Source organism: Vipera berus (genome assembly GCF_964194415.1).
Source record: "Vipera berus genome assembly, chromosome: 1".
Taxonomy (NCBI): Eukaryota; Metazoa; Chordata; class Lepidosauria; order Squamata; family Viperidae; genus Vipera; species Vipera berus.
The window spans coordinates 158,742,900-158,754,302 of NC_138202.1; the positions used below are offsets into that span (position 1 = coordinate 158,742,900).

Sequence of the window (11,403 nt, forward strand, 5' to 3'; positions counted from 1 at the left end):
AAATTATGCAGCATCACATCAGTGAATTTGATTCAGATTTAAGTCTAAGCAAAGATAATAGGTATCCTGCTATATTCTATAATCTTTATTTGACAGGCAATCTAAACAGATAAGTGCTTGTTTACAAAAAAGCAACCTGAAGAGCAATTTATAGAATTGAGATAGGTTTTAATATTTTTAAGAGAAAACCATATGCCCAAGATATAGCAAGATTTTTCCATAAGTGATCGTGCAAGTAGATTCACATGCTATACAACTTGGGTTTTCAAGCTAAATAACAATGGACTGAGATCACACAACATATTAAACCGTTAAATATTATTTACAAATCATGATGGTTGGGTTAACCCAAGACTCTAAGCCAAAACTAACCAAGCTATATTTCAACTTATTGCACCATGTGATTCAACCAACATCTTGCTTAAATAGATTTCCTGATAACAAATTAAAGGAATTCCTGTGACTCCATACATGAAATGTGAGGTGACTATTGCAATATAAAGTTTAATAAAGAAATGTATCTAGTAATCACAACACAAAAATGTCAGTCTAAATTCAAGATAAAAAGATTCTTAAAAAATTCTGAGATGTGCTGCATTTTAATGTTATACATTTTTCAATGTCACAGTTATAGCTTAACAATAACAATTGTTAAACCTTCCACCCAAGAAATATATACCAGATCCCAAAGCAAACCACAGTTCATTAATACCCCACTCCTTTCTGATCAGTAATCCAAAATCCAAAAAACTTTGGTTTGCCTGCACTCTTTTTTCACAAATATCTTACTTTTCAAAAATCAACTAATGTAGCCTGTGATGGCTTGGTTGGCTGAAACCACCTCCATGACAATTTGGATAAGGAAAGATTTGTTCTTCACTCCAGCCCCTTTGTTTGTAAAACAAAACCCTTGCATGTCATGTCCATGGGGAATGAAAATAAAGTGGGAGCAGCAAAGACTTCAGTTACTCATGCAATCTATGTGGATTTCCCAGTGGACTAGTGATTGCTTAACCACAAATTACTATTACTCCAGATTTAGATGACATACCAGAATAAACAACATACAATAAGGTTATGCTCTATGGTTAAGAAAGAGTATGTTAATCACAATCTAACCTGTGGTTGAGGTTCATATGCCATGTTAAGGCTAACTAAAACATAACCTAGCTTATTGTGTGACCTTTGGTTACAGGATACAATTCAGATACCACATCCTATTCAAAAAGACCCTACACTTATACCATTTTGCCATGTATCTGTGAACACAATCTGTGGTTCTAGTATTACAATATGTGGCCAGCTTCTAGCCTCCAAACCAGACTGGAAATACAGGGCAAGAAGTAGCCTTGAGAAATCAAGTCAAAAACTCCAGCTTTTAACCTACGGTGAATAGTTGTCAACAACAAAATTTATTAACATTAATAACCTTGTTTTCAGATTATCATCTAAGTAAACTTAAGATAGTGTTGTGGACACAATGATAGAGTACAAGATGATAGTGCATAATTATTAACTTGGCATTTCGCTTAATATGTCACACTGACAATAGGAAAAACACATATTTTGCATTTTCCCAAAGCATTAATATGGTTGCATTTTAGATCTATCTAGTGAGCTACCCAATGACTGGGTTTGTACAGCCTACTAAGTAAAAAATAAGTCACATTATGAATTCGTCATATAAATTATTTTCACACAAATTTGATGTGTTAATATATGTGTAAGTCATGAAATTGATTCACATAGGTTTAGTACAGCAATTTTACCCTCTCAAAGATGCCTAAACTCATTACAAATTTATTAATTTTAAAACAGTGAAAGTTCCTTCACATATTTAAATTTCATTCTTTCTGAAATTTTGTTTTGTAAATTTCTAAGTTTGCCCTTTTATTTAAAGAAATATCAGAAGCTGCTGAACAATATTTTTAAAAAGTTTTTACAATTAGATATTTCTTAGCGATGAGAATCAACTTAATAATGAAATTGATTCTCCCTGCTAGGCAGTATCTAATTGTAAAAACTTTTACTATTATTATCACCCCAAAATGCCAATGACTGAAGAGGGGGACATGTTTTAATCTCTCACCTATCTCAGCAACTTGTGCTTGGCAGATCAAAGACAATAAATATCCATACAGAAATACAAGCAGTCCTCAACTCACAACAGTTCATTTAGTGACCATTTGAAGTTACAACTCTGAAAAAAGTGACTTATGACCGTTTTTCACACCTATGACCATTGCAGCATCCCCATGGTCACATGATCACAATTCAGACCCTTGGCAACTGGCATGTATTTATGGCGGTTGCAATGTCATGTGATCAACTTTTGCAAACTTCTGAAAAGCAAAGTCAATGGGGAAGCAAGATTCACTTAACTATGTCGCTAACTTAACAATTGCAGTGATTCACTTAACAACTGTGGTAAGAAGGGTCATAAAATGGAGCAAAATTCACTGAACCAATGTCTCGCTCAGCAACAGAAATGTTGGGCTCAATTGAGGTCGTAAGTCAAAAACTACCTATAATCACTTTCAGTTAATAGCATCCCTCTTAGCATCACAACTAATCCTATGCAATTCCAGCATTTTGTTTGCAGACATATAAAAACAGACACTAGTTCTTAATCCTGATTATAATTAGTTTCAATTCCCGTTTTATAAAAATATCCTAAAAATATTAACATTTTGAAATAAAATTGCAAGTGTTGAGACAGACCACTAGGTCATCTAATCCTAAATCCTGCTCAGTGCTGGAACTCAAATATAGCATCCCAGATGCTGTCTGGCATGCACCTGAATGCATCCAACGAAGATGCATCTACCATCTCTCTGGATAACTGGTTCCACTATTAAGAAATTATTTGCCTTCCTGTAATTTAAATCAATTATTTCATATTCTGCGCTCTGGGGCTAGAGAAATCCAGTCTTGACTTTCTTTTATCTACTGTAACATTCTTTCAAAGACTTAGAAGTGCTATCACATTCTGCTCAGTCATTGTTTCTCAAATTTAAACATGCTCAGCTTCAACCTCTCTTCATAAGACTTATCATTGAGCCTTGTAATTATCCTTGCTGCCCTTCTCTGCATATATTCCAGCCTGAGTCCTTAAAATATGATGCCCACAACAGAATTAATATGTAACACGCAAATCTAACTGCAATACAATATAGAGGAACAATTACTTCTTATAATTTGGAAGTTCTTTTTTGATGCCAAGTGAAATCGTTTTGATCCTTTTTGCAGTCACCTCACACTGCTGGCTTATATTTACTTTGCAAATCAACTATTATTCCAATAGTATTTTTCTCTCATATTCTCTCTCTCAGGTTACTTCCTCTTCTGTATTTACATATTTGTTTGTTTCTTAAGTGAAGAATTATGCATGTGCCTCTTTTTAATTTCATTATATTACTTTCAGGTTATTTCTATAAGCTATCACAATTATTTTGAATTTTATCAGTTATAGAAATGAGTACTCATCAGGAGGATGTCCTTGAAAACCATGCAGAAAGAACAACTGGTCCAGTATAACGCAGTGTGTACAGTTTTGGGTGCCCCAACTTTGCCCATGTTACACTGCTGCTGCGCAAGTGCACTGGTTTTCAGGTTTTTTTCTGGGTGCAATTCATGGTACTAATTTTCACGTTTAAAACCCTGAATGGCGCAGGGCCAGGTTATTTGCGGGACCACCTCCCCCTAAGGTTACCTGCCATTCTATCAGATAAGATAGTATGGCCTCACTCCTGGTCCTTTGCCTTATATATTGCTCTTTTATAACATTGTAAGCCACTCAGAGTCACTTAACAGTGAAATGGGCAGTATATATACTTTTAATAAAAAATAATAAATGTTGCCATCTAGCAAGACCTGGACAACATGCCTGCTTGGTAATGTTCTCTGCCTTTTTGGAACATCATTTCCCTTGAGATCTGGGCCTTCTGATAAATCCTGAAGGCCTGTTTTTTCTTATAAATACTAGGGTACTATATGGCTGGAGCCCAGAAAAATCATTTATAGATAAGAAGGCTGGGTTGTTTGAGGGCATTAGGAGTTTTAGGCTGGTTCTATGTTTTTACTGTTGTCTGTAAATTGCCCAAGATTATGTTGCATAAGAGCGAGGTTATATAAATTTTTAAAAATAATTTTTTAAAAATTACAATCCATAACACAAAATATCAAATAAATGTGCAAACCATTTTTACCAACATTAATTGCTAACCTCCTCGTGGTGCAATGGGCATCAATAATCAATTCATTGATAGCCTCCTCACGGTACAATGGGTATCACTAATCAGAAGATTCACAACAATAAAAACAATACAGTTGTCTAATCTTAAATAAATACAGATAAATGATAAAAGACATACTGTCCCTTACTAACAGGCATTAAGAGAAATTTTATAGCGGTAAGAGATGATAAACACTGGCAGACTCTTCCTAAAACAATGAACAACAGCATCTATGTACACAGCAATTATGTCAAAATGACATACATGTGGGGATGTCATCATAAAAGCACCATGTGCTTATATCCTGATGTCTGAATTGTCATGTTTTGCCATTTGTCCACAAATGCCCATAGGAAATAATTTGTCCTTGCAGAAGACTTTCAAAAAGTGGATGGATGAACCAATAGAGATGGTTCAATCAATTTCTACCCTGGACTAGGTGAGCCATGAAGACAATTTAAAATGATGCATTATATAATTTTGTAATATAAGATACAGTAGTTCTAACTACGGCTTACTGTTGGCCATGCATACTACATAGCCTTAATAGAAACCACATTCCCTTAAAAACAGTGGCACTAACTTTTGAGTAATCATGCACGGGGTTAGTATATAATAAGGGATGGCTCGTCAGAATCCCAATTCTGACATTCAGTGAGAAAGTGGCCCATTTTGGGTAGCATGATTTCATTTTCTTCACAAATCAAGAAATTGGTGTGGAACTAAAGGTCTCTGAAAGGCAAACCACTCATATATTTTCCACTAACTTGCCCCCACAAAACATATCTAAATCATACCAAAATGTATCATTTTGACGTGCTTTAAAGGTGAGGACAGAAGCAATTTACAACCCACTTCCCACTATACCTCTAAATACCACCAAGAAACCTTCCCTCAAAAATCAGATAAAAAATACCAGGATTAAAAAACATATCACTGGAAGGCATCCTGTGACACGCCAACAGGTTGAGTTGCAGGCCCTAATAAAAAATGTATTGCATTCATAAAATTGTATATTTGATTTTTTTTCAACAATAATCTCACTTTTTGAAATACTGCCTTTCTTAAAGTCTGATATTTTACAATACTCAATACCTCATGTGGCTCCAAGAATTACAAATATTTAATGATTTTTAAAAATCTTTAAATGAAAGCTATGATTTAGATATAGACAGATATATAAGTTCATTTTTGTTGCATATAGTCCTCAAATTATGACCACAATCTAAATTTCTGTTGCTGAGCAAGGTAGTTTAAGTGAGTTTTGCCCCATTTTGTGACCTTTCTTGCCACAGTTGTTAAGTGAATCACTGCAGTTAAATTAGTAAAAGGTTATTAAGTGAATCTGGCTTCCCCATTGACTTTGCTTGTCAGAATGTTGCAAAAGGGGACCACATGGCCCCAGATACTGCAACCCTCATAAATGAGTTGCCAAGCATCTGGATTTTGATCACATGACCATGCAATGGTTGTAAGTGTGAAAAATGGTCATAAGTCACTTTTTTCAGTGCTGTTGTAATTTCAAATGGCCACTAAATGAATGGTTGTAAGTTGAGGACGACCTGTATATATCTGTTTTAACTGCATTGCTTCAAATGCTTGAAAAGTGAATACAGAGTTTAAAAATATAATAATAATAATAAGTTGGAAGGGACCTTGGAGGTCATTTAGTCCAACCCCCTGCTAAGGCAGGAAACCCTATACCATTTCAGGCAAATGGCTGTCCAGTCTCTTCTTAAAAACTTCCAGTGTTGGAGCATTCACCACTTCTGGAGGCAGATTGTTCCACTGGTTAGTTGTTCTAACTGTCAGGAAGTTTCTCCTTAGTTCTAGGTTGCTTCTCTCCTTGACTAGTTTCCATCCGTTGCTTCTTGTCCTGCCTTCAGGTGCTTTGGAGAATAGCTTGGCTCCCTCTTCTTTGTGGCAGCCCCTGAGATATTGGAACACTGCTATCATGTCACCCCTCACCCTTCTCTTCATTAAACTACACATACCCAATTCCAGCAACCGTTCCCTATATGTTTTAGCCTCCAGTCCCCCAATCATCTTTGTTGCTCTTCTCTGTACTCTTTCTAGAGTCTCGACATCTTTTTTATAGAGATATGTTGCCTATTTTAAAAGTGACCCAGGAAATTCTTTTTGTTCAATGGGCACTTCCTCTGGAAGTGATCTATTGAGGACAGCATGTCAACAGTGAGGCCTAAGCAAGCAGTGGGCAGGGCCTAAAACAAAAGTTGGGGTTATCTATTTCTAAACCTATTTTCTGTTTCTGATGTCCAATTTTTTCTTTTTAATATTTTATTCTGATTTTTTCTGTAAACTCCCCCCCCCACTCCATCAATCTGCAAGTTAGGACAGGATGCTCTTTTTATTGCCACAGTATGGAATGACTGGTTGTAAAGAACTTTTGAATTTTATAGAAGTTTTGAATTTAGGCGAACAAATTAGAGTAGACTTACAGCTATCCACGTAGCCTGTTTTATGTTAGTGAGTTTTACTATACATTGTTAATTGACCCCAGTAAAAAAAAAATATTTCTTCTTCTAGGACAAGGCCTTCATTAAATGAATCTGAGACCCATATATGGCCCTTAGTTCTGTTGATTGTTCACCCAGCTCTACAGTGTCACTTTTTTTTCCATAAGGTTTATTATTTAAATCAAAGATGTAAGGGGAATTCATAGGTTTATAACAAGTACTAAAGGTCAGATGAGAGTGGATTAAAATTAAAGTTCTCATGTGACATGGAAATTATCTTTGTATCGCTGAAGTAATATTTCTAGCTCCCAATGCCAGATAAACTTTAACGCCAGTAAATTGTCTTCTGAAACAGTTACTGAAGCAATTACTATACATGATGGCCTTGCAAGTTGAATTAACAAAATGAGAAAACCAACATCTCAGCACAGTAGATAAACATTAGGTACAGCAAGTAGTGCAAATAGGAACTGCAGCCAGAAAATGGGTAGTCTATTTATATATTTCAAACAATGTAAACAAGTAGTTAGACAGGATTATTTTATTTGATCTAAAAATAAAGACTGACCCAATATTAAAGATTACTGTACATATTAATGGAGTTAACCAGTTAGCCAACTGTGCATTAGCGGCTTAATAAACCTGGTTCAAACTGATGTATACAACTTTAGCTTTTCAAAGTTTAATTACCCCAAAGAAACCAGAAAGAACCAAATGTCATATCATTCAGTGTATTAATACATAAACCAAACAATTTCAGGTATTTTCTATACTACCTTCATTTCAAACAGGGCTTAGCATTTTCAGCTTCCTATCTTGTGCAAAAATGACATAATTCATACAAGTCTGAATGGGGGAAACAAGGTAAATATTTCCACCATGTATGGCCAGGATTCTAATTATTTTCAGATCAGATCTTTTAAAAATCAACAATTTTCTTTATCGCGGAAATGTATTTTCAACTGGAAACCTCTAGTTTCTCAAAAACAACGTAATATTTCTCATATTTAAAGTTTATATACTTCTCAGGAACTGCTTATTTTAGAAACACGCATATACAACACTAACAAAAGGGGGGAAAAAACCACTGAATTCACTGGAGTAAGCACTGTGGTCAAAGAGCTATCAAAATCCAAAAATCACGAATATGCAGTTATTCATTCTTCCAGTACACCATATGTTGTTGAATCAAAGTTCCTTTATATCCCCCTGCTCACCAACATTTGGAAGTAAAATTAATCATTTCGCAAAGCAGTATAATTGCTACATCTTGTGGCAACACCGTTTAATGCAAGAAAGAGGGGGGAGAATGGACAAACAATAAAAAAGACTTGTTTGCACATAACCTTCATACAGATATTCCCTGCAAACACCCACAACACACTGCTCTCTCACTGTCGTTCTGCTAGGAGAGGGTGGGGGAAGGAAAAGAGGGAGGGAAGAAAGGGGGGGGGGCAAATCGTATAAGATGCAATGGAGAAAAGGGGGAAAGTTGCAGTTATTCTCCCCTGGTTTTTTTAACACATTTCCCTCACTTCTGGCGAAACCTAGGGCTGGCGAAAGTGCCTTCCCCGTATCAATAAGTGCGTCGATCTTTGTCTCTTTTCCACCATCCTGCACCTCCATGATGCCAGAACGCTTCGACTCTTTTTTTTTCATTTAAGCAACAGCCACGTTCATCACCATTATCACCATCAGCGGAAGGGGGGGGGGTTGGAGAGAGCCGCCTTTTTTTTCTTTCTTTCTTTCTTTTTTTTTTGTAACAAGAAATAATCAACTACCGGGGAGGGGGGGGGTAAAAGAAATTTGCAAAATATTTCCCTTTTGTAAAAAAAAAAAATTTTTTAAAAAGGAAAAGGGATCAGTTTAAAAACAAAGAGGAGGAAGGTTATCAATTCGAGACCCCTTCCGCCGGGGATTTGCCAAAGGAACTGTGGCGGCGTTAAAATCTGCCCTCTCCTCCTTAACAAACCCCTGAAAAGTGAGAGGGTGGGAAGCATTAAGTCGAGCCCGAGCGGCGGCGGGTGGGTTGAAAGAAATGGCTCCATTAGGAAGGCCGGAGTTTTCCTGAGGTGCCCGCCTCGGGGAGGGGGGGGCAGAGTCTAGACCTTCCACCCTCGGATGGAGAAGGCAGACATTTCTCGCCTCTTTCCCGCTGCCCTCGGCCCCGCGAGCCAGGGACTGGCCTCAGGCGGCGGCCAAGGCTGCTGATGCTCTTGACACTGCCGTGCCCCTCCCTCCCTAAGGGCCCATTCCCCACATCAGCCAGCCAGCCAGTCATCTTCCTCCTCCTCGCCTCCCCTTCCCCGGCCGCCGAAGCAGAGCCCGAGCGCTTTCTCGCTCCCTCGCCTATTTACCTTCCTTGAGCGGCGCGTTGTTATGGAGCAGGGAGGCCGCCGCTGAGGCCGCCACGGCTGCCGCCGCTGCCGCTGCCGCCGCCGCCGCCGCCGCCGCGGAGCAGCCCTGCAGGCTCGGTGGGGACGTGGAGAGCCGGGACCAAGATGGCGGCCCCTCCAAACTTCCACTGCTACTTTGGACACTCATCAAGCTACTTTCTTGGAGCCCGGCGGCAGCCGCCGGGGGCAGCAGCACTTGGGGAAGAGGCGGCGCGGCGGCGGAGACGCGACCAGCAACCCGGCCGCCACTGCCACCGCCGCCGCCGCGGTCATGGCCGGGAGCGGGACGGAGGAAGCGGGGAGCGGGCACCCCCGGGCGCGGGAACACGACGGCGAGGCTGCGGGGGGAGGCCGCCGCAAGTCCGGGCAGACGGGCGGGAGCTCCCGCGCGGCGGCGGCGGCCGAGGAAGCGCGGAGGCGGCGGCTCAGGCCGGAGCAACCTGCCCACACCTCTGCACTGCGTCGCTTCGGAGCAGCCGCCAATGTGGAAGACGGAGGAAATCCTCTCTCCGCCTAACCTTCTCCCCTGCTAGGGAGCGGGCGGCAGGGAGGGGTCATGCGCAGACACGATCGCGGGCTGGCAAATGGTGAGGGAAAGGCGACGCCGGCGTGCCGCTCTCGCTCTCGCTGGTGCTGCTGCTGCTGCTGCTGCTGCTGTGCATCTCGGCGGTAGTGCTGGCGGCCCCTCCAGCTCGCCTGGGAGAAGGACGGCGCACGCAGTCGGCTGGGGCACCTGCTCCTCCCCCTGCTCCTCCATACAGCAGGCCGTCGCGCCGCCTGCGACGCGCCCTCTTTGGCCTGGTGGAGAGCTCGGCTCGGCTCGGCTCGGCTGCTGAGACGGTCCCGCAGAGCCTGGCCTGGCTCGCCTCCCACCCGGCGCGCGTTGCACGCCCCTCCGTTCAGCCGCCGCAGCCGGAGCTGCCTCCTCCTGCTAGACCTCACCGAAGCAGCCGGTCACGGTGTTGCCCCGCGCGGCTCTCCCGCGGGCAACTTTGGCAAGTCGCCTCCCATAAAACGTGGCCGCCCCCACCAGGGTGTTCAAAGTTGCTGTCCACATGGAGGAGAAAGTATGTTCCAGAAAAAAGAGAAATCGTTTTTTTAAAAAAAATAAAATAAAAATTAAAACATAGAAACAGCCATAGGGAATCTTGCCTTTCTAGAGATTGAACTTGCCCGGCTCTTTGATGAGACTTGGATGTCCAGGAATTTTGGAGGGCTGCAGATTAAAACGAATTGCACAAATTAATAAAAGATCGATCATGAGTGGAGCGGCTATGTTCAGGAGCAATATACCTTCGAATGCCAAATGATATGATCAATAAAAGCAGGTTGCCATTTTCTCTGCTTTCTGGCCTCTTAGGAAATCTGTATGACAACTGCCAGGAACAGTGTGCTAAATTAGACTTTGGGTCTTACCCAGGAGGACAATATTTAGGATCCTCTTGACGCACACTAGTGTTTTGTTTTTGTTTTTTAAAAACCCAACAGCTTTACCTCGATAGTTACTTACCGTAGATGTATGAACATTACTCAGCCAACCTTTCACCTGATAATTTAGAAATCGCTGCCATAGATGGCTATGAATAATCTGGCTGATTTTGATTGGGCAGATACGATTCTCAATCACATTGTTCTGCAATAATTAACTTGGAATACCAGCCACCTTTTGCGTTTTCATGATTCAGATTTTTACTCACTTTTGTGCCTATGTTGAAATTGGAAGATTTATTTATGTGCAAAAATTGATGACATTTTTCCTGTACCTATTAAAAACCACTGAATACAATAGAAAATGGAACAAAAGCAGCTGAGAATATTTCAGGGAGATTTTTTTGACAGAATCATACAAAAATCATTAAATGCTCATGATAACAGGAAAGATTTTGCCGAGTGGCTTAAAAATAGTAATTAATATCCCAGGTAAGCATTTATGTTGCATTACATATGTATTAGGAAATAATATTAGAGACCACTATACAGAATATTTCTCTAAAGTTCTGTTGCTTTGCCAAGCTTCAAATGGCAGATCTATCCAAAGAAGGAGAAGTGATATATATAACACAGGTAGTCCTTGACTTAGGACCACAATTGAGCCCAAAATTTGTTGCTAAGCAAGAAATTTGTTAAGTGAGTTTTGCCCCATTTTATTACTTCTTGCCACATTTTGTTAAGCGAATCACTGCAGTTGTTAAATTAGTAACACCTTTGTTAAGTGAACCTGGCTTTCCCATTGGTTTTGCTATCAGAAGGTCACAAAAAGTGATCAAATGACCTCAGGACACGGTAACCATCATA

At 40.3% G+C, this 11,403-nt stretch overlaps 1 protein-coding gene across 1 annotated transcript in view; it reads right to left on the reverse strand.

The window, feature by feature from the left end:
• The window catches only part of TLK1 (tousled like kinase 1), an 85,777-nt gene extending 75,188 nt beyond the window's left edge, over positions 1-10,589 (reverse strand). Inside the window, exon 1 of the mRNA XM_081313328.1 lies at positions 9,070-10,589. Within this exon, the coding sequence (XP_081169454.1) occupies positions 9,070-9,256 (187 nt within the window). The 5' untranslated portion in view covers positions 9,257-10,589. The remainder of the gene's footprint in view (positions 1-9,069) is intronic.
• Between the last annotated feature and the right edge of the window lie 814 nt (positions 10,590-11,403).